Source organism: Triplophysa dalaica, chromosome 5 (genome assembly GCF_015846415.1).
Source record: "Triplophysa dalaica isolate WHDGS20190420 chromosome 5, ASM1584641v1, whole genome shotgun sequence".
NCBI classification, from domain to species: domain Eukaryota; kingdom Metazoa; phylum Chordata; class Actinopteri; order Cypriniformes; family Nemacheilidae; genus Triplophysa; species Triplophysa dalaica.
Window position 1 is genome coordinate 5,341,794 of NC_079546.1, and position 26,495 is coordinate 5,368,288.

Consider the following 26,495-nt stretch of genomic DNA (forward strand, 5'->3'; position numbering starts at 1 on the left):
AGAGCCGGATATAGAAACTGATTTTATATCATTTCTTTTCGACCTCTGTGGCGGCAGCTGTAAATCTAACTGTAAAATCAATACGAATGGTTTCAATTGAAGCTGGAGAAGTTTTGGAGGTGGTGGCTCTCTCGTCGCTGGTGTGTGGAGAAGAGAAGTTGCTAAAAGTTTGGCGGCTTGTATCGCTCTCAGACTGGCTGCAGCAGGGTGCCCTATGGGTAATTGCTTTTCCCTTGCGCTCCCCATAATGCCTCTGCAAATCCCAATCTGTCTCTCGCTCGCTCACTCTCATGCATACACATAAGCGCAAACATGCACTAACTTAAACGCAAACATTCACACAACCACTTCGGTTTAGCGAAGCTTTAAAATAGTGTTTCAAGTATAAAAAAGACTCCAAGACTGAAACTAACAAGGGCAGACAGCGATCAGCGCAGTGTTAATTAAGATCACGCAGGTCCAATGGAGACTACCACCCTGTGAAAACAATCACGTATTTTTCTTCAAGAAAGCGTTGGCACACAGTCCAGAAAATCAAAGCGCAGATCAGATCGGCAGGCTGAGTTCAAGCTCGCTGGCGGTTTTCAATTGGACGGGCTCGGATCCAATCTGCCAAAATTCCAGGCTCGGGTTGGTCTAAGGTGGAGCGCCTCGGAAATGACAAATTGTCGGCACTCGGCTAATTTGGCCTGATTGCGTGTTTTGCTTTCATCATTTTTTGCAAAGGCACTCGAAACACAAACACATTAGGAAATCTCTGGTGTCCTATGAGGACACTTTCCCTCAGTGCCAGGCCTGTAATTATGAACAATCAAAGATTACAATTGCCCGTCTATTTTGAATATTATTAATGGACAGTCATTAAGTTCTGTGGCATAAACTTAGCATGCGATTGACGACTGTTGACTACAATTAGTTTCCTTTGTGTTTGATCGATCAGTTATTGGATCGGACAAGGTTTCCACTCGGCTGATAACATATCACAGCCTTGATTAACCATATTAAAGTCTGCCGTGGATATGGCTCAGGCAGCAATTAGAGGACACATGGATTTTTGGAGGAGGGACCTGAGAGTGGATCAAAATTTTAATGATGTCTTTGACGGACTGAAGCTGTGGATTTTTACCCAACCGTTTAACATTTGCCAGAAAGAGTTTTACGTGATCAGAATGGGCCTCTGGTACTCCCCTGATAACCAAGTAGCCATAATCTCGATTTTGTTTCTGGTTACTGGGCATACCTTGCATGTTCCTAAGAATGTTTTACCAATTTGTTTGGGTGCCAGAACTCAAATATTATCATTATTTACTCACCCTAAAGTTGTTCCAATCCTGTTTGCTTTTGTTTTTATGAAACACAATCAAAGAAGTTGATCAATTGCTCTTTTTCACCAAACTGAAGTAAATGCTGCTATCAAGCTCTAAGGACAGAAAGCAGTATTTTTTGTATGTGTTTGTCACACAAGGTTAATGAAAGGGTTTAGAAAATGTTCACGCATATTGAAAGTGCCTCCTTGGTCACTTGACTTCTCCAGTCACCATCCACTTTCATTGTGCACAGTGGCCATTCTACTTAAAGGGGATAGTTCTCACAAAAAAGAAATAATTTTTATGATTTTCTCATCCCTATGTCTTTCCAAACCTGCATGACTTTCCTTCTTCTGCATAACACAAAATAAGATATTTTGAAGAATGTTGGTAAACAAACAACAATGGCCCCCGTTGACCTCCATTGTATGGTCACAAAACCACCGAGACATTTCTCAAAATATCTTTTTGAGTCACATACATGTGTGGACTATTTTCATTTTCAGGTGAACCATTCCTTTAAGAAAATCTTCAGAAAACGGATTTATTATAATCACCCACGACCTGCAATTTTGGTTTGATGCTGAAAACCAGACTTGACAGATCGCCTGGGATAGTTTTCAACGGGTACTGAAACGACATATCCTTTCAACATCCAGCGGCTCGGTGTCACTTCAGTCATTACGAGTCGCATACTTCCCCGCTCTAGCTGAAAAGTTGAGTGCTTAATGCTTCTTTCCACCTCTCAGCTTCCACGGGAATGGCATTCATTAATTTGAGGCCAGTATGGAGTGATGTAGAGAGTCTCAGTCAGTCAGTTGGTGCTGTTTCCCCATCTCCACATTGGGTGTGTAATTGAATTCCTGCTCCTAACAGCGGGTACAGGGTTGTGTTAATGTGGTGGCTTCTGTGAGCTGAAGTACACTGGAGTGTATAAGATGTGTTACAGGAGAGCGCAGAACTGACGCCGCATGACGGATACAGAGGAGAGGATAATATGGTCTCTTTTTTTAGCGCGATGCAAAGTGATATATGCCTGCTGCTAAGTGATTTCGGAAAACTTACTTCTCAGAAGGATGGCATGGTTTTGCACATTTTTTGGATGCCAAAGAACCTACGATATAAGGTTTACTCTAGATTCCTGGACTCTGCTTGTCCAAATCTTTTTACATTGACATTTATGCACTTGGCAGACGCTTTTATCCAAAGCGACTTAGATTGCACTATATTTTTGTTTGTTTGTTTCTGACTATCTGCAATCCCCTGGGATCAAACCCATGACCTTAGCATTGCTAGTGCCACGCTGTAACCACTGAGCCACAGGAAAGCTATTTATTATTAGCACTGTGCTATCGACCGATGTATCTTAGTTTCCAGCTATGTGAATCTTGTCATCAACAATTGGCACAAGAATAGCACTTCAGTCACTAGACAAAGCAAACCTTGTTGCTTTAGAGGCAACTTACTTGTAAAATCAAGGAATCAAACCATTCAGAAAACATCTCATTACTATAAAAAAAAGGAAAATACTTTGAAGGTAACATAAATCGCAAACATTTATTATACTACAATACATGTTTTCCTAGTGTGAACATTATTAAATAAATAAATGGAAATTTAATAAAATATATTTCATTTTACTAAATGTTTTGCTAGTGTAAAACGGTTACATAAATAATAAATAAACAAATAAATGAAAATTGAATGAAACACACACTTTATTATTTTATAGGCTACTAAAAAGTTTGTTTTTCTAGTGTTAAACAGATAAATAAAATAAACAAATATATACAAATTTTAATTAAATGGCCTATACATTTAATTATATTATACTCTACTAACGGTTTTGCTGGTGTAAACATATAATTATAAAAATAAAATAAATATCAAAATAAAATGAAATATACATTTTATTATATCACACTATACTAAATGCTTTGTTTTTGTAAAACATATAAATAAATAAATCAATTCCATCACTTTATGCTTACTGGGTTGCTAGTGTAACACATACCTTAACAAATAAATAAACGTGTTTAGTTCACCTGTCTCATTCCTTAAAATTGCCCGCTAGTGAAGGTTTTGGGACTGTCAGCCAATTAGCATTTGCTTCTAAATGCTAACGAGGCAAGATGGCAAACGGGTCACTTCCTGTAATGAAGGCACAGTGGGCTTTTTATTTATTCATCTGTAGGATTTTGTCATTTGACAAGCACACAGATTCGGCTTCAATGAGATGCTAATTCGAGAAGTAGTTACAAGTGTACAAATGGACAGACAGCACCGTAGTAATCGGCCCATCTGTGAGGTGACATACAGTACAGGAAGAAAACAGTCATACCAGATTGTGGATAAAGATGGCACACGCCATGGTGCCAACCTACAAACTGCCGGTATTTGTGGAATGTCTTTTTCCGTTTTGTTTCTGCACGCTCCCCTGTTCAGTCCAGGTGAGAATCATTAACATATCTCTTCATGTGTAATAAGGGCTAGTTAATATATTCAGAGTTAATCCTAATTAGTAATCTCATTTTCTTGGCGATAACATCTCAGGTTTTGGAATTCTATTTAAAAGTCTGCGAATGTGGACGCTAATGTGTCCTATCATTACTGTTACACTTTTCACCCCAATCCCTTTAGTATAAACCCAATAAAGTCAATTATGACACTTATGCATTTTTAACGCAGTGTGACATGTTGGAAACACTCATCAAAAGGTGGAAATGTGATAAAGATCTTCTACTAATTTCTGGCTTGTTCTTAAGATTAAATAGAATGCAAATCATTTTTAGGGTCAACTTGGTGGTAGAAGACAAATGCTGTCTATATAAAACAAAAATGGAAAATAATAAAAAGGCTTTAATCCCCAAAATGGGAATTTGAGGTTTATTGAGCCTTATGCTCTTGGTTAATCAGATAATAAATAAAAGACAGTAAAAATATCAAATGGAAATGTTACCAGACCTAGGAATTACTCAGTTCATTTATCTTGCATTGACAGAACAGTCTCCAGTAAAATGCCTAAACTGAACTTTGTTGTACCAAATGAGAAAATATAAAACTAAAATGTAAAAAACACCCAGACTGCTTCTGGTAACTAGTTCACAAGAAATCATCCATTTGATTAAATATCCAGTCTGGGAGACTGCAGAGCTTTTATTTTATTTTCCTCCATAAAGCTTCTTGCAATAAAGCTTCATCTAACAAGATGTAAAAGATGGGGGGGGGTAACACACACAGTTTCAGAAAATCTCATATTATTGCTAAGTACCTATACAGTAGTATTGCTTACTTCGTATCTTCAAAGAGTGTTTAGTTTGATCACATTTATAAAAGAGCGATACAGCTATATGATTATTTGTGGAAAAAGACAAGCTGCTGGAGGCTGACAGGGGGGACGGAACTACAGCAGGAGCACATAATCGCATTATGCCTACTTGTTGTTAACATTATGCAAAACTCAGACATATGACTTAGTTTCACTTACCGCGCATGGTTCATGTCTGGGATCTTTCAGCGCTGGGGCCGCGGCATCTATTAGTTTCAAACCATGTCCAAATCCAACGTTATATACACCGTTTATATAACATATAGTCAGCCGAGTGACGCAGCATTGATGGGCATGTGCTCTCTCGTGGGCATGCTCTTTCTCTCATGCTAGCGTGTGGCCGAGATTTTTTGCTCGATGGATGACGTGTGGGTGTGCTTTTCCAGAAGAATGGCCAATAAAAGGAATAGGATCCCTGTTACGAAACAGACTTATAAAAAACTTTCCAAAACAAGTTGGAGTGTATCGAGCACTGAAATACTATTAAATACGTCCAAGTTGTTTTCAACAAATGTTAAGCATGAGATGCCAGCACGTTTAAAAGTTTAAAGAAGTCAGAATGCATAAAATGGCATGTTACCCCATCTTTAACAACGGCTAAATCTAATGGGAGCTGGTGAAAAGGACCAAAAGCATCTGCTATACCTGTTCCCAGACATAGAAACCATTTCTCTCAGGTAGTCAGCAGGGACGCAGAGACTGAAATAACTTGATTAATGTATGGCTCCGTTGTTTGCCAAAGCCCCCCGGCTCAAAAACAAACAGCATGTCTTATAGCCTCCCCCTCTAGCCTGTGAATCTTGGCTTTGTAGACAGGCCGTCTGCTATTGGCTTTTTTTACTCATCTCATCTGCACACGCGATCATCGATGATTTTTCTTTCATTGAGCGGTGTTACGCTTCAAGGGCCGGGTTAGCTCAATACAAGCGTAAATTAGCTCAGGCATAAAACAGATATCAATGACACATTACGTGGCATCCGACTGCGCTTTAATTGCTATCTCACATCATTTTAGCTGCTGCCCCTCACTCAAAAGATCTAAAGATAATCTATGGGCGTGTCGCGGACCACCACCATTTTAAAGCCCATACTTTAAGTTGGAGCTCCAAACACATACACTCTGATAAAGACTGGTGATCTGAGGATCTTCCCCCTCCTCATGGGGCAGTACGCTTTATTTTCGACGGCTGCACCAGTCTTGGCAGGTTTTAATTAAATGCGAGGTATGCGCCGGGAAGGCAGAAGATAACATACCACTCAAACAGAGAGAAAGATGGATAGCGAAAGCAACATTGCGTTCACATTAATTAAACGCCTGGCTGGCCCAGCTTTACTAAAATAGTGAGGAGAGAAGGAGGGGATCAAAAGAGAGGGAACGCACACCATTGGAATGGAAGTGGGGCAAAAAGGGCCCAGGGACGGTGCATCATTATTAGATACAAAACAGTTTTTCCCTTTGCATGATTCAGGCATTAGGCTATGTTTATCATGAACGCTACCCTTAAAGCATTGCTCATCAATAAAAAAATTAAAGGTTAGAGGCGATGTTGGCCTTTCAGTTTTGATGGTATGGCATTTAGAGAGTAATCAGATATCCGGATAGATTTCACTGAAATATCACATCTGGCATATACTCCGTCAACTGTAAATAAAGAAAAAAGTGTTTGTTGGATGCGGTCAAATTTGCACCTGTCAATCATTTTGAGCATTTAGTAGGCAGATCATATAGGGGAATAGTGATATATTCAAGTTTATTGGCATATAACCAGTTGTCAGTAAATAGTTTGGATACTATTATCATTGGATAAAAGCATCTTCCTATAGACAGTCTCATCGGACAAGCGCACCTGGACTGCAGTTAACTTCTGGTCTGTATTTGGCCACTGTTTAATAATATAACTAGTCGTATTTTATTTACTGTAAATTATGTTAATATTAATGTATATAATGATTTTATTTTATAATAATTGTATCAAATAATAAAAATGTTAACTTTGTTGTACGTTCATTTTATTAAATTAAAAATTTGTCGAATGGGTCCTGTTGTTTGGTCATAATTTTTAATAAACCGTTTGGTACATTGACATCTAGCTGTTGAGCTTGGTATCGCAGTCTAAATTCAAAATATTGGAGACGTTTAGCCAAGTAAGGGTTCATCTCTGTTTCTGTTGCTTGTTAACCGAAATAAGTCTGACAGTCGCTTCAAGATAAACAACAGTTGTCACGGCTCAGAAAAAAGGCAATTTCGACTCCGGTGATTGGTTAAAAAAACGGTATTCAAAACAAAGTACCCATGAGCATATGGCATTCTCGTAAACTCCGGGGTGTCGTCCGCCTCTGCAATAGAAAACTAAGGTACATTACAGAGTAAATTAATTGCATGACATACGCATGCAATTTCATTTCCCGCCTTCACCCTTTTTTCGCTCTCTTGAATGATGGCGTTTCTGCATGAGGGCATAATCACATTGGCACGCCAGCATGATGCGCAGAGGCAGCCCATGTTGTTAGGCATGTATTTGTAATTAGGAAGGGGGCCAAGAAATTGTCTGTGGGGCCAAGAGGCAAACATTGCACGCTAAGGGAACACATGTTGACAAGATATGATGCAATAGTACACTGGATTTCCTCAGAAGCAATTGACGTCCAGCAGGGCGTTCAGTACCATTAACAGTTAACATTTTTTTTTGAAGTTTTAAATTACTTATTGCATTAGCAGTAGCTTTCCTTCTTGTCAACAGCAGACCTCCTAAGCGACACAGGGTGGCAACATTGATCTAAGACGTCTCACGTCAACTCATCCAAAGGCAACCTGTAGCCTACAAGAAAAGGTAGAGATAGAAAACTGTTCAGTTAGTTGATAAAAATGGGCTAACATGGTCTGTCTCTGGCAGTACAATAAACATTCATATCACCATTGACAGATGAAAAGTGTTGTCAAAAAGCCTGAAATTGGTCATCCCTTTCTGCCGTCTCTAGACTTTCTGTTCAGATGCCGACGAGACACTCCAGACATCGGTTTTGGCCTGGCTCAACCGCTAGATCTTTTAATTCTACAAATGCCAATTTGTGAGGAGGAGACATTGCACTTTATTGCCTGGAGTCGAGAGTGGGCTTTTGGGAAATTTTAGATGGTGAACACGCTACTAGTGCATTGGAAGTATATGGCCTGGGATGTGTATCTGTCCTAAACAGATGGAATGGTGAAGGATTGTATCACCTCACTCCTGTGCTCATATTCATCAGCTATCCATTATGTCAACATTTGCACATTGCAATGAACCCTGAAAGGATTTTATTCTGGTGTATCTTAACAAAGCCACATATCAAGATGCTAGATACACTATGAGGCAAAAGTTAAAGGGATGGCTCACCCAGAAAGAAAAATGATGTCATCATTTACTCACCCTCTTGTCATTTTAAAGCTCTATGACTTTCTTTTGCATGACACAAAAGACAACACAAATGTTGGTTACCAAACAATAGTGGTACCTATTTGCTTTTCTTGTATGGACACAAAACCAATGGATGTCAATGTGGGCGTATATTGTTTGGTTACCAACATAAAACAATTTTTAATGGATTTATTTAAACAGTATCGATACCTTTCTCTTCCCACTTCCCATGACATGTGTGTGGAATGTGTTTGTTTAATCTCCCACAGGAAAGTCCCTGAAGACTAAACAAGCACCTCTTCTCTCTCAAAGTGAATTTTACATATTCACAGAATTCAGGAAATGTGTGTTCTCAAACGGAAAAAGAAAAGTTACAGGCAAAATGCCTCAGGTTGATTTGTCTATTGATCCACACCTTACCGAAGGTCAAACCTGCTGTCCCCTACCTATTCAAATAAACTTCATTCAGGCAAATCTCACATCTATGCAGAGTCGAGGTTGGAGACAGCAAAGGTTGTTTCTACCTAAGGGCCAAATTTGACATTTCCTGCCCTTCTAAAAAAACTGAAAATACCCCCATTTAGTGTGCTCAATGCATTTGATCGGTGGCTAGTCCTGCAATTTCGGAGTCCATTATAACCCACTGAGATGAAAGTTTGGGGATAGAATTTGTGTGATCTGGTTTTATCTACACGGCAGCAAATTTGGAATAGCTTGGAAGGGATTATCGGAGTTAAAATTCAAGGGTGCCATTTCTTATCAAGAAGACAGGCGTAACAACACCCTTATTCGCAGCTCGAATTCACGTGTCCAGCATACAAACAGATCAGCTGTTGCACTGGAACTTGCGTGTAGGCGCACTGGTGTTGAGAATCTACAATGAACAGTGACTAAAGCTTAGAGCTGCAACCTGTAATCTTTGAGGGTTTTATAACACCACTGCAGTGTAGTTTGCCTTTACTTTTACACAGTAAAACAATATTTTTGTCTGGTTTTCTAGTACAAATATTTAAGAAATCTTAAAATATGATTTCTGCTTTGATTTTTGAAAATATTAAAATATATGCCACTGGGGTTAGAAAAACAGCATGAATAAGGTTTACCGAATCAAGTTGAAACTACATTTTTGGCAATATATTCACTTAATTTTGAGACCATTGACTACCAAAGGAACAAATTACAACAGTAGTCAAAAGTGCCCCAGAACCGTCTGCAGTCAAAAACCGTCTTCAAAATATCTTCATGTGTTCAACGGATCAAAGGAATTTATAAAGCAATTTTTCCCACTATGGTAGTCAATGGGGTCCAAGAACTGTTTGGATTCCAGCATTCTTTCAAATATCTTCTTCATTCATAAGAACAAATACATTTATACAGATTGGAACAATTTAATTTTTTGGTGAACCGTCCCTTTTATATCTCGAGTCACTCTCAAGTAGATGTATCTTAAGAATTGTTAGATATTTGTAATAGAAAACCAGAAAAAATTGAGTGAGAAGGTTAAACACAAATTTTATGTACTTGCTCAAAAACTGATTTTTGTTTATTTTGAATCCAAAAAGTTATTAATTGTGGCTATAAAGCATAGTTCTGTATGACACAAAGATTAAATTCAATTTAACAGTCTTACATTTATTCCATGTGATCACCATATAGCAGCAAAAGAAGACATGTCCACTTGTCTGCACCCCCAGCTAACATTATTGACGACAACATGCCCAGCAACAGCAAAAGTGGCATAATCAGTTGATCCAAGTAAAGTGCTTTATCAATAAACTACTTAGCATTCAGATTCTCAGACAGATTGCCTGTATACGCCCCTCAGATGTCCGTCTCATAAAACCCTTCAACCTCTTTTCATTGAGGCTGATGTCAATCTTGAACTGCAGCGAACATAGTCATTTATTATTTACAAGCAATATAAAACAACGCTGTCTTTCTCTTTGCTTTTCTGTGAGGAATTTTTTTATATTTTCGGTCCAAACAATCCTTTATCGGTCACATTAATGATCCTCTATCTTTAGGCTTTCCAATAGCCGTCTTGATAGTAAGGTTAGGCAGCTTTGTTTAACTTCTGGAGAATTCCTTCAATGTCTTTTCCTAACAAGCAAACAGGATCTAAAATTAACTCTCATTAGGGGCTTGGCGGGAGTTAAAATTGGCTTAGATGAGTAAATAAAAAAGAGTTTCCGGCCAGCTGGCCGCTAACCAGTGGCGCAACGACCACGCTTCGCAATTTCTAAGCTAGCGCCCACTTACCAGCCTTTCAGCAAATCTGTTCGATGAACATACGTCACCTAATTAATATTCATGAGCCAGGCCACTCCCACATCTTTACCTTAATAGGGAAATACTACACAGATCTGAAATTTTACTAGTTGACAAGTTTACTAGTTTAGTCTAGACGACACCTCGAGCCACAGTAACTTTTATGTTAAACCTTTATAAAAACACCTCATACTGAATGAATCTCAAGGGAGCAGCCAGACGGTTTTGCGGCATTATCCCTTCACTGCGAACGTCAGCGAAATATTTAATGGCAACGTGAGGTTTTCTCCTAGCGGGATGAAGGACAGAGTGTTGGCAGCCATTTCCAGGTCCTTAATTAAGCGGCTCCCTGAGTCAAGATAGTATCGGTGGGTAATGTCTGTCCACACTTCCATCTGCTGCACACAACAGATAGTGATAATGCTTTTTAATCATCTCGTCCTTCACGACACACCAAACGCTTCAGGCCCGACTAGCATCCACAACACCCTCAGTCGACTTGTCAAAACACAAAGAAATTCCCTTAAAGGAGTCATGATTAACTGGATAAACAAGGTTGTAGCCTGGTTACACAAATAAATACCTCAAAATTGTATTACAAAGACGATGGACGACACATTGTTGGAGACCGTTTTGTCACTGGCTTTGGGTGACACTGAACAGCAGGATGGTGCGGACCACACAGCAGCCCAGTTCATCCATCTTCATCCTCGAGCACAGTGGCGCTCGAGGGCTTCTATCGTGTACATACGGATACTGGAGAATTACAAGAGACAAGCTATTCCCGAGGGAAGCCTCCGTGGCTCTTCAAAGACAGGGTAGAGTGTAAATCTCTCGACACGATCCACGCCTGTTCAGGGCCACAGCAAACAAGGGTCAATATATTGAGCATCGCTTCCAATTGGCAAACCACACAGTGTTTTCATAGGAAACTTCTATAGCGAAACTGAATATTAAGGGTAGAGTGGTGAATAAGCATCACCTATGCAAAGCCAGACTCTCAGACTCGCCTGGTAAACAGGATCGGCCTAAATGAATCTTAGCATGGAAAAAACTAACTCTGTATTACATGCATCATCACGACATGCTCAAAATATGGAGCATCTCTGAATAAATTCCACTTCGCTTGTAATACAGAGACATGTATTCCCTGCAGCCACTGGCTGATCTGAATCCCATCTCTGCCGGACTAAGTTGTAATTATGAAGACAATGAAACACCACCTGGGTTTAGTAAATACATACATAACAGTCATCCACCCCCAACCCGTATACTTAACTGGTGAATCTCCACCGCTAATCCAGCATGGCTTGGGTTCGGGGAGGGATGGACTGCAATGTGGGTCACCAAATAATGAGGTCAGGCCACGTACCGCACCGTAGACTCCATCTGCTCATTGTGTCGGTCTGTGCCAGCAGTATGCCAGACCTGGCAAAAATAAGCACGATGGACACAAAAGCAGACATATTTGTATCGTTTTGTCCTAAACCAGAACCTTTTTCGTTTGAACTATAAGCTTTTGTTGCATGGTATTGAAATTCAAGCTCACATTCATAGTGTTCTTTACAACATGTATTGTTTTAAAGCAGCTTTACATGAAAAATAACTCACGAAAAGGAGGAAAGTTATAAGATGTGTAAGATATAAGATACAGACATTTAAATAATAATTCATTTCACATATATTGAATTATTACCTGTTGAATATATTTTTCTACATGTATTAAATTATTATTTTGATTTTGTTTAAATTTTTTATTACTTAATATATTTATTTAACATTGTTATTTAATATTTGTATTATTTAATAATACCGAGGATGCGACAAGAGAAAATATGTTTTTAATTTTCTTATTTTTATTATACATAATAATAATACTTAACACTTATAATAATTATTAGTTCTACTACTATTGTTATTATTGATATTGCCATTTTTATTACTATTATTAGAAGTATTATTAGTATTAGTTATATCATAAAACTGTAAATTCATTTATGAACAATACATTTAAAACATAAATACTTTTTTTATGTTGCCACTTGATAATTCTCGATTTATTGCATAAAAAAATTGCATATCTTTGTTAATATATTATATACTGTACCAATTTCAACTAATGTTATTTAAGAAAATACTTTCAAATACTCCTCACCCATACTTCCTTTAATACACTTTTCTAGAGTTATTTCTTAGTCCAGATGATGTACAAGCATCGGGCTGCTGAGCCCACACACAAACAGTTGGAGGGAATTGCAATTAATAAAAGAAATGGGAACTCTGTTATACACAGCCATAAGCAAGCTGCTGTTCCAGCATTGGTCACAACCGAAAGCCACGCATGCATTTATGTCAGCCATCGGACCCTGGGGCCCCAAGAAAAAAAACCCACGGCACTAAATGACAGGAATGTTTGATGCCCATATGGGCGCGGGTGACAACCCACAGTGGACATAAGCTGAATATTGACTCATAGGCAGAGTTATGCCAAAAGCCTCTTTCTGTCCCCATCACAATCCTTTATCTACATCATAAGGACATAGATCACCATGAGGCACATTTATAATTAGATTGTGGAGTGCTGGGTCAAACAATATGAGTCAGCTAGATGATAACGCCGCTTTGGGACTGTTAGCGAGAAGCGGAGCTTACTCTGGCTTTGATGAAGCACTTATATGATGGTTTTTGTTAATCTTTAGCCATGTCACAAATGTCTGCATAGGCACGGCGTGCTTTGAATTATAATGCTCCTCAGAGGCAAGTCCGAAACAAAGATGAATCCGTTTGTTTGTGGGAAAGAAATTGTAATTAAAATGTTACGTTTTTATCATACTTATTTAACTTGATTGGACGAGCAGTGTTCCAGGCATCCTTACATGGGTTACTACGCAACAAGATAGTTTTTTGACATCTTTTTGGGACCGTTTTAAATTGCGCTGAAAAAATGAACAAAACAACTGCCCATTTCTGTTCAATTTAAAAAAGAAAATATGTAAAAAGTATATTGAGCAAATACAAAAATCCAAATCACAATGTGGCGATATTCAGTATGACGGCAAAAGTCCGACACTGCTGGGTATCATCAAATAATTCAAAGAAAACATTGATTATCGCAGGCATGAAAAGCAAACAGAATCTAGCTATAATTTTCCTCGAAACCGCCTCGGCAGCGTGTTTGACCCAAACAGTGAAACAACAAGAACAACATAATGATGACTAATGCATGCCATTGAACAAAGGGAATTGCACCACATGGCAATGGCTCGACTGCGGGCTCGTAGAGGTGGGGGGGGAGTTTATGATTAATGGAAATAAATATGAAAAGCTTCACATCAGCTTCATCAGCTGATCATTCTCACCTCCACGACTGCGTTTCCGCTTAGTTAACAACTATATCACTAGAAAAGATACAGCCCTCGGCTGTGTAAGTACATGCTACACTTCTGTGAGGTGGAATGATGCAAAATACCTCCTGACAGATTGTTCTACATTAATCCAGCACTGTATTTTGACGTGACATTTTTTTGTTGTTGTATAAAACAGTTTGACTTGTCACTCTCAACACAAAAGAAGATATTTCGAGAAATGTGTCCATACAATGGATGTCCATGGGGGCCAGTGCTGTTTGGTTACAGGCATTCTTTAAAATCTTATCTGCAGAAGAAAAAAAGTAATACAGATTTGGAATGACACTTGTATGTAATGTTGAGATATTACTGCTTGTTACTCCACACAGCACTACATAGATCCAGGTCATATGAAATGAGAACACCGGACACATGTAATTGATGCAAGGACACACGAGTGCATGTCAGATTTCAGTCCACTGTATTTGTAATCCGTAACTTTATTGACATGAAGCACTTCCACGGGCTGAGCAGGTCTGTCTTCTGCTGCTGTCGATATTGTGGATTGGATCTTTTGTTAAGACGTGTTTGTCTCATTAGAAGACCTGTATTGGCCAGAGGAAAAGAAAAACTGAAGATGGGGGCTCATGAATTATTGACAAAAAGACAATTGAAAGGATTGAAAAGACAATGACGTTCCGGAAGAAATTCCAAGCATCGTTCATTTCGCAACATTTTATTGCCCTTCGTTTGGCGAAATGGATTCTTTAAAATGCATTTATTTATTTTTGTTATTTATCGGTTTTTCAATTTGGCTGAGCAGCTGCATTAGCTGTGGATAATGGTAGTGATTAATCTAAGAGCGAACAGCTTAAATGTCCTTGCGATAAAGAAATATCATCTTATTCACCCTTCTGAAGAAAAAAAATGAACTGTAAAATGTCTCTTCCCTCAGCGTGATGGTTAAAGCAAAGCGAGAGAGGCCAGCAATTCATAAATAAGTAAGCGACTCTCGCAGTCTGCCAAATCCATGTCTGCAGACTTTAGATTAGTACAATGAGCAAGAAACTAGACAGTGGGGGCGTCTGCTACGTCCTCGGCAAAGAAATAGCCCTCGTTTTGATATGCGCATACACACGCAGACATGGATGGATTTAAAAAATCTGAGCTCGCTGTTAATACGTCCCTTTTGCTTTAATGACAGCATGATGGGCACTGAGTTCTGTGCAAAAACTGATGACATGTGTCATCCTAGCATGATTTGAAAGTGTTGCAAAGAGCATCAAGAAAAGTGAGGAAGGATGTCAACGAACAAAACAACTCGCAAGGGGAGCCAATGACTTTTCATTGACTGGCACACAGTCTCTTGAACATTAAAACTCCCATCGGTGTAGTGTGTCTGCATTAAAGGTGATATTAAGCAGGATATATTGACGGAAAGGCAATATAATATGCATAACTATGTCTCAGTGGTGTATAAAGACCATACATTATGAATCGTTATGTTGTTATTACCTCAAAATGAGCTATCACTATCTACAACCCCCTAAATGAAATTTGTCATGTTTCTACAGAAGCCCTAAATGGGCTTAAACTGCACTACAGAGTGCGTTTCGCAAATGCGTAAATCTCTTTTGACAAAGAAGCAAAAACGTGACGACATCTCAGTTCTGTGTCAGCCGGCCTGGTGCTTCGAAAGGGAGGAGTAGATGGAGCCGTTGGTTGCAATTTGCAAACCACACCACTAGATGCCCCTAAATTCCATGGACCTTTAAAATAGATGCTTTGTTCTAGAAATACGGCAAGACATATCTAAGCAACCGGACACAAACCCATACACTCCAAAGACAACAACAACACACAATATTGAAAGCGAATGGCTATGCCTGAACCAGCTCTATATTTTAGTCACACCTCCGAAGCGTCCGAGTGACACTTTACAAGCTGCTTTAGTCCGTGATGCCTTTAGCCTTTCCTGGCGTATTTAAAATCCATTCAATTCTCGCAGGCTTTGCCGGCCATCAAATAAAATCTATACTCGGGAACGCTGCTGTCTGGTCGGTCTGGAAGAAGGATGGTTTCGGTTTACACCCGATCGCTGACCCGAACTCTGCAGGGAAGCGCAGGGCCGAGAACGATCTGTCTTACATGCCCGTGTAACTAGAGATGTTGGAGGTGTCTTCCGTTGAACACGGAGCAAGCCATGTCAAAAGAAAACAACACGGTAACTGTGGAAAGATTCGTTGGGACCAAAGATCTAGAAATTGTGAATTCAAATATATTCGGTTGATGTAATCACATAACGGCATCCTAAAGCACTCCATATAATTTGTCCTATATAAGATGCTTGTATATGTTATATAAAGGAAATTCAATATTATAGCAGCCATAAAGTATAGAATGTCCTCACAGCGCATCCGTTTCCAACCCATGGCGCTAATGATTTTTTAATCAATGTGGCATTGGAAGTGCCCTGGTAACACAACATAGATTTAAGCTGGTCTAGTGGTTTGTGGAAGAATGAGATAATGGAGGACCAGGCAAAACGCTGGGGCTATGGTAATTCGAAAAGAGGCTGCCATTTTCTATCTTCGTCATCAACAGGAAATGATATCTTAAAAAAATAGTGAAGGAAGGATCACTGGCATGTACCGAACAGTGACATATCTATCATTATCTTTGCCAGTGGACATCTACAATGGGGATCTGAGCGTGTGTCCTCGAGAAATGTGAGAACTTCGTCTGACTGTCTAAAAGTCGCAGGCCCCATACTAAAGGCGATGTTATACTAAAAGGCAAAGCTCCCAAATCAAATATTTTAGAAAGCCCTGGGTCTCTCTCCCTAAAGCTGCAAGGTTGGCTGTACTAGTTGACTGTAAAACCTCAACATACATTTTAAATGAGACATGGGCGATGTGGAAATACTATAGGCGACCATTGTTCCTTCAGAGATATTCGAAAAAATAAAGCCTCCACACAAAGAGTTAAAAAATTCCTTCTTTTGTTGAAAAAGTTGTACTGTAATCTTGTGGAACGCAGCACGATGAAATCAAAATCTCACAGAGATGTGTTCAGCCTGACGCACACATAAAAATGAAGACAATGTATGGAAGATCCATAAAACTGGACCTAAGCCAATACAGAGTGATTCTGCTCTATCATTTACCAACTTGTCAATAGAAACAAGCTAACAGCATTTCATCACATCCATCAGCAACACTATTGACACATGATTTAGTAAATCACTGTTTAGGTTTACATTGTCTACACCTGCTTACTTTTCTGTCCTCTTTCCTTACAGGTTCTATTGCAAGATGCTCCTACATCAAGTACCACTACTCCTCAGCCGCAATACCCAAGAACCTCTCGTACAACATCACCAAGACCATTCGCCAGGATGAGTGGCACTCTTTGCGTGAGTTACCTTTATCCCTTGTATCCATTTCTTCCACTTTTATTTTTCCATTCAAATGATACATTTTATCTGTAAGTGTGTACCGTGGGATTCGAACTCATGTCTGTGAGATTGCAAGTGCAATATTCTACCATTCTAGCTCTAAGGACAAGAACAAATCTATTTGAATCTTTACAACTTCAATGTGACATTTCATGCCTTGTCCTGATTACATCGTCATACCAAACTACATTTACGGTACAAATCTGTGTATGTTCTGGTTTTGAGAGAAGCCCTTTATACCGTAAACAGTACAAACAGTAATCACTCCACATAAGGTCGTGCTAGATTTGGAAGGCATGAAGCGAAACTGCGTATTTGTATTCCTCTATTTTGCTTGTGCACGCTCTCGGTAGACCTACAGCTAAAGATGAGGTGATTTGTTGTTGCTCTGTAAAGAGAGGAAGTAGGGTACATATCTCAAAGTAAGATATGGCCTGTTGACCCAGTTTTACATGGTCTCCTACCTGCCCACCACAGAAACTTTCAATTATGAAGTTTTTTTTGGAAAATGTTCCAGCAGAACTTTGTAGAAAGTTTAGCAAAATTGTCCACAAAACTGTTCACGAACGCTTTCCAACTTCTCCAAACATGGCCGTTTGTGTTGGCCGCACAACAGATGAGATTCCCCTGTTGGCTCTCAGCCAAAAACTTGATGCCGATTTTTTTCTACAGTTTTGAAAATGTACACTGAGAAGGCGAGTGTGTAAATCTACGGTACACGTAGGGCACTATATCTTAGGAGTATCTGCTTGTCCAGAGTCCTTTTATTGGATGAGATTGTTCTTTGCAGAACAGGACGAAGTGTTGCCCTCAAACTGTCATGCAGTCACACTCCACAGAGCCAGAGAGATCAGAATGTGTCAGCTGACTGGAGAGACACCTCTCCTTTAACCCAAAAACCCACCAGTACGCCGCTCGGTTTCCTCTTGGTCTTCTGTTCTAAGATGGAGTGGTTATAAAACCAGAGATGCATAAATGACACAGTAAGGGAGAGACGAACCTTCTCAGTGCGGTCAGGTGTAACAGATGAAAGATGGCAGGAAGCAGTTCTCAGTTTCTTTTTTGTGCTTGATGGCTTCAGGATTCTCCAAGGTTGGCCAACTCTGCACGTACCTTTTCATTTGGAGGGGGCAAAGTTCGGACGGTCAGCGGGGATTCAGATTGCTCCTGCTGGTTGTTGCTATTGTATATTGTAACAACAGAATTGTGCTGATAAAAACAACCAGAAGTTGATTTTCAAGCAACATAAATTGATAGCATATATTTTCACTTCCTGTAAAGCTGTAATTGAAACAATTGCCTCTCTATCGCCATCTGTTTAAAATAAGAAATGCAGGTTACTGTATGTATGAATTTTATAAGCTTGATGTTGGAAATCAGGTTAAACTTAAGGTGACGGATTTGAACACTTGTGTTTAATGTACTTGCTCAAGAACGGAGATGTTTCTAAGCAAAGAAGTTACAGATTGCAGCTTTAATAGTTGCAAAACATCTAGCCACTCTTTTAATACAACAAGCCAAAATTTGCCATGATCTCATGTCATGTTAACTTGTTTTATGGTTCTCTAGTGGTTCTTTTGTGAAAATATTCATGTTTATGGAGTTGTCTATTTTATCTTTAATACCATGGCTTCTGCTGTAAAGAAAGATGTGATGGTGCCCGTCGTGGAAGGTCACTCTCTCAGTTAGGCTAATGCCAGACTGAGATGTTTAATGTGCTTATAACTGCCTGCACAGCTGTTTCATTTCTCATCTAAACAAACCAATCGGGCATGATGGATGGGTCCTGTCCTGACGTGAGAGAGCAAAGAACACATAAAAATAGAGGTAAACAAAGATAATATAAATAGACAGCAAAGCTTTCACAGCTTTGACCTTATTGAGTGACATTTATTCTGGAGGTCAGAAGATCAAAAACTCTCCATTACAAGACACTGATGAGTAAATTACTTCAATGGAGTTCAGAAGTATATCTGAGATACATTGAACTTCTAAATCCTGATACGTGAACCGTCTGCACGCAAGGGCAGATCAAAGCTTGTGTTTCGTATCGATGCCTAGAATCATTCGAGCGTTGTGCCCTGTTGTTTTTTCTCCTGTTTCATTCGGGCGAGATCCCAGACGTGACATTTCATATAGAGTGTGAAATTGAACAAAGGCAGGTTGGAACGTTCCCCCAGTGTTCATAATGCTTATCTGCTCGCGAGTGACATCAGCAAAACTTCACAAGGCTGTGGGGTATCCACAACACTCATTTGTACCTGTCTGTCAGAAGCCTGAAAAAACAACTACACCAGCAAGAAAATCACAAATCAAGACGTTGCTTCTATTCTGCTGGCTATCAAAGCCAAACAGGAGCCAAAATCACTTGTTTTAAGCTATGGGAAGCACATTCCGCAAACACGGTGGAGGCTTTTGGGCGTTCCGTCTTCAGATAAAGGCGGTCTGGTTCAGTGACTTCAGCAGCTTAGGGATTTTGTAACATCAAAAGGAAGAGGCAAAACTAGCAGCAGGAAGCTGTCAACGAACATGACAGGAAATAATCTGCTGTGATGCGTCAAGGTGCCCGAAGAGGCGAATTATGATCTCGCTTGCCAAATCTTGCGAATCTCAGTGTGTTCATCTTTGAGACTGCTTAATGGTTTAGGGACTGCAAAGAGTCAACCATGGGGTAAGAAAAGAGAATTTAGCCTTTAAAGGGATAGTTATTAAAAATTCCAAACATTTCAGAATTGACTTGCTCTCTTGTCCTTTTTAGTACTTTAATTGTGTATTTGTCAGTTTTGAAACTGATTTACTCTTATTTTATGGAAAAGAGCAATATAATGTTTATCATTTGTATTATTAATGAAAGGTCCAATGTGTAATTTTTTTTGAGGATCTTATGAATGTAGTGCAATATAATACACATAACTATGTCTTCAGAAGTGTATAAAGACCTTACATAATAAAGCGTTATGTTTTATTACTTTAGAATTAGCTATTTCTATCTCCATACACCACGGGTCCCCTTCCATGGAATTCGCCATTTTGTTTCTACAGTAGCCCTTAACGCACAAATTGCTCTACAGAGTGTGATTCGTAAATACGTTATCTCCTTCGACAAAGAAGCAAAAACACAATTTCGCAACGACATCTTTGTCCTGTGAGTGCTGTTATTAGGGCTTTGAAAGGGAGGGGTGGAGTTAGGCGTTGGTTGCAATTCTCAACCTCACCACTAGATCACGCTAATTTCCATACACTGGTTTCTTTATTTTATTAACGCATCCCATGAAAGAATTAAAAAATAGTTTAGAACGCCATGAGATTGCATAATTTGTTTGGGCGAACTGTTCCTTTAAAGGGTTTTTAAAGCGGCAAAGTTGTTACTTACACAAAACGGAGGTTTTGATAGCTTGATTGTTGTTGTCGTCTCGGGATCTTCCTAAAAACAGGATCTGTAATGACATACTAACCTTCAAGGCTGTAATTTAGTCTTTACCCCAGAGTGTGATGCACAGAGGAAATGAATTGTTAAGAGTAATTAACTGCCACTGTTATAATCAGATACTATTAAGGTAGTACAGAGCAATTTGTATCTTTACTGTACTTACATTTCAACTGTATTTCATGGATACAATGTCAAAACTGATTAAGTTGTTCCATATGTCTAGGCATTAATAGACTGAAAGTGGAAATGGTGTCATCATTCAAACCATCTGGGCCTGACATTAACAAGGAAGCCATTACAGCACAAGCCAGCATCGCTCGCATGAAGGAGGGAGGAAGGTGGAGAAGCCCTGGAGAAATCTCTCAACTATGATTTGGCATTTTGACATTCATGATAGTTATATTTTCCTTCAAAAGCTGAGAGACCTTTTGTGTCGTGGTCGATGAGCCGCCATCAGCCATTTTGGCGGTTAGCAAGACCGGTGTCTCGTTTACTGTGATCTTGTGGCGCTTTCTTTTATTAAATGCCCGGTGAAATAAAAAATTACAATGCCCATTTTTTCATAAAATATTGCAGCGTCTATTGTAAACAGTTTATCAATGTGGGTCATTCTCTTTTAAAAATGCGTGTGCCTTCAATCTTTAGTTAAAATCTGAAAAAGCACTTCCTTCCTGAAATGACTTTCCATCTTAAATGACGTATGTTAGACGGGTTGGGCGGACCATCCGTTAACTCCTCCCCTTCAACTGTCAATCTGCTGCCAGTTCCATTTCAAAATGCAACGGCAGTTTTTGTACATCCAATCAAATCGAAGAGAAAGAAGAAAGCCACACCCACAATTATTCTTATTAGAGATTCCATTTCACTCAAAAATGCGTCAGAATATTAAAGTAAAAACGATCGCAACTTCCGGTTCACAGGGACTTTAACTGTAAGAATAAGTTGGCACACGACTCTCAGTCCTTCACAAAGATTGTAAGGACAAAGATGATGAAAAATTAAATGAAGCACTCTTGATTAGTTCCCAGTTTTTGGAGACATGGCACGAAACAATAAACATTAAGCTAATGAGAAAAGGAAAAGTGCAAAAGTGACTTTGTTGGCTTGTAGAGACGGGCATGTTTTTCTAAAGATGGAAACTGACAACAATCGTTAGCCATTGACAACACGAAGGGATAAAGCGCTAAATAAATGTGGTATTATCAGGCGCCAAACACTTGCCGTTAAATATTCACATTATTCAAATCCGTATTTACAACAAGTAATCCTTTCTGTGCCAGATAACCTTGTCTGCACAAATAAAAAAAGCTGCTGGTCTTTTTGTAGTTGTAATTATATAAGCCGAAACAAAACAATGCGGTTTATGTTTATCACCGGCAAGACAAATTTGTTAAAATTAACAATTCAGCAGAGAAATCTCAGTTTGCTAATCCCTTTGCTATTAATTACAAGTTGTGCATTCTATGTCTTGCTAGTTTAAGCGGCTGCACCATTTTAACCGGGCAACACTGACACCCACTTTGATGGGAAATAGAATCAACAGACTATAAATGAACAAGAAATACAAAATTAAAAACGGCTACGCAATGCTTGGAGCTGCAGATCGATAGACTTTACACATGCGCTTGCGGGGGAGTTATTAGCTAGAGTCCTGTTGGGTTTGGCTGCGTTGCCACATTGCCCAGAAGGGCTCTTATCTGTCAGACGCCCAGTGATTAGTATGTGGATGGCCAAGCAGACGTTGCCCAGTGGCTACGAATCAGTGGCTTATTTTGATCCCTGAGCTTGGATTGGAGGAAACTACCTACCACTGCACCAACAGTGCAAAACCATTGAGACGAGAGATTTAAGTATATCTTAGTGAATTTATTTTATGGCAATAACAACATATTTTGGTCCGTCTTTTTCTATGTAGCAAATAAATATATTTTGAGAAATGTTTCTGTGGTTTTGTATTATACAATGGAAGTCAATGTTGTTTGATTACCAACGATTTTCTTTTGTGTTCTGCAGGAGAAAGTCATACAGGTTTGAAATGACATGCGTGAGAGAATTTTCTTTTTTGGCCAAACCATAGCTCCAAACCTCCACAAACAAGATAGCCGTTCTCAGTTAGATTTTTTGTCCAGATTACAGCGCTTTCAAACTATATTTTTGTTGGGTCAGACGGCATCCTCAGTCTCTCCCTTTTTGGTCTCCTTAAGCCTCAGAGTATTTGGGGATTAAATTAGGACAGGAATTCATCTTAAAGGCCTGTGGCGGAAAACGTGACCGGATGAAAACATGCAGTCACCGCAGGGGGCTGTCTGTTTCTCTTTCACTGTATTGTAAGCGTACGCCGTGAGCGTCAAGCATTTGAACCCCCCTCCTTCACCTTCATGTGCTTCTTATCTTTCAACATCATTTTTTTAACAGGTTTCGAACAAGTGTTTGAAATTCAAACAAAAAGAACATCCTTGAATACCTTATTCCTTTTCAAGTCTAGATTTACTTTATACAATTGAGAGATCCAGGAACTGTCAGTTTTGAGTATACAGTAGGTGTTTTTGGTTCTGATTTTCGCATGTTTTATACCTCCAACTGTAAACAACCAAATGCTGTTCCAACTTTTCTCTACAAATGAATGCAAGTCAGATTAAAGGGATCCAAACACAAAAATGATTTGATCATGAACTCACCTTGATGTCATTTCAAACCTGTTTGACATTCTTTCTTCTTTGGAACGCAAAAGACGATATTTTGATAAATGTCTCTGTGGGTTTGTGTTCATACAATGGAGGTCAATGGGGGTCAAAGTTGTTTGGTTACCAACGATTTATCAAAATATATTTTCTGTGTTCTGTAGAAGAAAGTCATACAGGTTTGGAGTGACATGAGAGTGAGGGAATGATGACAGAATTTTCATTTTGGGTGAACTATCCCTTTAACACGGCCATATAAATGCATCCTTGTAAAGTAATATCCTATTTTTTTCAATATTACTATTGACAGCAAGAATAATAATAATTATGATTATAATTTATATTAAGATGTATTTGATTTTTCGAACAGAAATGGCGATATAGAGGCAAAAGTAACTGCCATCAAAATTGTCATTCAAGCATTTCTGTGCTATTCTGAATCCAGTTGAGGTTTGAAACCAGATCTAAAGTGTGTGAATCCTAAGCGAACAGAGTTCTTCTACACTCGGTCTACATTCAGGACACCTAAAGTGGTCTGGCTTCTTTACAGAACACCCTTGTGAACACATATTTTGCTTTCTGTTCTTTAGGGAGAACCCTATGTCCTCTAGACTAGCACGCACATGAGATCATAGGGCTGTAGATTAATTAAAAAGGGAGGGACGCCATAACTGAGCCTGACTGTCTGCCCACAAGAGCGCACATAGGCTTTCTGTTGCTGTAGGTGATGGCATCCGTAGAGACCCTTCTGGATTAGTTGAACTGTTGGACTGTAGCTGTGGCTCTCAGTTCATTAAGCGCTTCGCTGAGAGAAGCTTTAATGACAAACGCTCCAACAGACCTTCAACAAATGACGCATCGGAAATTCAAAGGCACGGCACTGTGGAAGCCTGAGAGAATATCGTTGTTCCATATTCCTGTGGTGTCTGAACTAAAAATAGTTGGAATAATGGCATGAAAATTCGAGATGAACGTGCCAAGTGTTAATACCCTGATTAAAATACATTGACATCCTTTCTTGTAGCATTTTAGTGTAGTTTTAACATCCAGAGGGGTACACGTTACATGTATATCAAAAGATTTTGCCTTGAAGGGAACAAATGTGTCAAGCAAACTAAAATAGAGTTTCTTGTTAACAAGTAAACACAAGCTCCAACGTCTCATCGAATCACGCCGCCTGGCACAACGTTTTCGGCATAATCGCTGTCGTTAATCCACCTGATACATCTCTATATTTGTCCGTGCGGATAATCCCTCTTTTCCTCTCAGCTTTATTCTCAACAGCTTTGCCTCAGGGGCTGAGCGAGAAACTTTCTCTACACACGTCGTCACGATAATGACTAACTAGCCCTGGAATCCGATCGTTACACGTTCCTTCTGCAGTCACTTCCTTGAACAGCAAAGCCACACTTTGAATTTACATTGAGGTTCTCATTGCCAAGCGGAGACTCTTCGAGAGCACAGCATTACAGACTCTCAGAAGTAAAAGCTGCTCTGCCTGAAGCTAAGATGTCTGCCTGAATCAACACATCACTAACCATGAGTTACTGCGAGTTAATCATTCAGGAGTGAATGTCCCCCTGAAAGAATCTTGTCTATTATGTGTGTCTGCCAATGAATTTACATTCCAGAGGTTTATTATTGTTTCAAATAAGAGGAATATTAATCATAACAAGTTGCGCCACTGCCGTTACAATGAATGGTGAGGAATGCAACGCTCAATATGGCCGCTCCGGCGAAGGAAGTCCCGCCTTCAAGTAAAACGACCCAATCGCCAATCAGTAAAGACTGACAATTCTCTGGCCCGGGGCTCTCGTGAGGGATGAGATGAGGCGACCATGAAAAAGCACCTTTCGAGCACACTTGCTTTTCATAGAAAATACACAATAAACCAGAATAATGTAATGGATCGTAATAAATGGTTTACTGCGATGATAACATAGTCACCTCGAAGAGTCAAGAACAACACTTCGCTTAACATCTGCGAGGTGTTTTCATCTTGAGAATAAATCGAATATTTAATGCAAATAAATTCACTGTCTGTAATTTGATTTATGGTCTAAGCCAAGCATCAACTCCCCGTTTGGTCCCCTTGGAGCCTGACATTGATCAAGTGCTGTTCTATCACATAAGTTAGCGTTTTAAGGGGAGGCAAAGACTAAATCAAGATCTAATATGTGTTTTACATTAATAATACATTCATGTGCCGTCCTGTATAGACCAGACAGCAAGAAGTATGTGTCAAATTGCCACAATTCGATGGTAATATTGAGTTCAATCTGAAAATTCCAGCACTATTCCTGTTCCTGTCGGAGTAACCTGAATGAGCGTTTGTGTTTTTGTGTATAGCGCCTGCCCAAGTCAAAGAAATTTGGAGGTATGCCATGTGTTGGCTCAGCATCCCCTGCACCACTTGCTCTCTGTAGACATTAAAGAAGATATACAAACATTACTGTACTAGCCAAACACAGCACACAGCAAACAGAGATGTCTGCAGGCTACTGAATACTAATGGAAGTTTTATAGACGTCATTAATCAAATATAGTGCTTTTTTAAAACTTTACTTTCCTGAACGAACCCTGCTGTTAAAAGTTATTAATATTTAGAAGTGATTAAATATTATTAGCCATCTTTTACATCGCATTATAATAACTTTCATGAATAAATCAGTAACATTATATTTTATTGAATATACCTGCAGTTCAAGTGCGATATGTGAAGAGATCTTAAATATATATTTTTCATCATTGATATATAATTCTTTACTAATACAGTATATACTGTGTAAAACAACAACACAATCTGTTCTTAATTGAACACATATCAGTTTGTAGTTAAATACTGCACATTTTGTGTTCCTTTTTATTTATGTAATACAAAATCAACACAAATGAATGCGTTAAAATTCCATAACACAGAAAGTGTGTTATTATTTAACACATGAGAATGTAAGAGGTTTGAAACAAATAATATAATGAAACAAATTGCATAAATGTCTTTGTTTTGTTGAACACAAAAGAAGATATTTTGAAAAATGTAGGAAAGCAAACTGTTCTGGGTCACTTTTGAGTGTAATTTTTCTAACTATGGTAGTCAAAGGTGGGCAAGGACTGTTCGCTTACAACTTACAAGCATTCTTCCAAATATCTTTCTCTGTTTTCATCAGAATGGATTTGAAACATCTCGAGGATGAGTAAATGATGACAGATTTTTTATTTAAGGGTGAACTGTCTCTTTAAAATGCATGACCAAAAACAGATGCTGATGCTGTGTTTTAACAC

At 39.0% G+C, this 26,495-nt stretch overlaps 1 protein-coding gene across 1 annotated transcript in view; it reads left to right on the forward strand.

Annotated features, from left to right (window-relative positions):
• Window positions 1-26,495, forward strand: part of tmem178bb (transmembrane protein 178Bb) — a 55,038-nt gene that overhangs the window by 12,242 nt on the left and 16,301 nt on the right. The window contains exon 3 of the mRNA XM_056747948.1: window positions 16,947-17,060. Coding sequence (XP_056603926.1) covers window positions 16,947-17,060 — 114 coding nt within the window. The remainder of the gene's footprint in view (window positions 1-16,946; window positions 17,061-26,495) is intronic.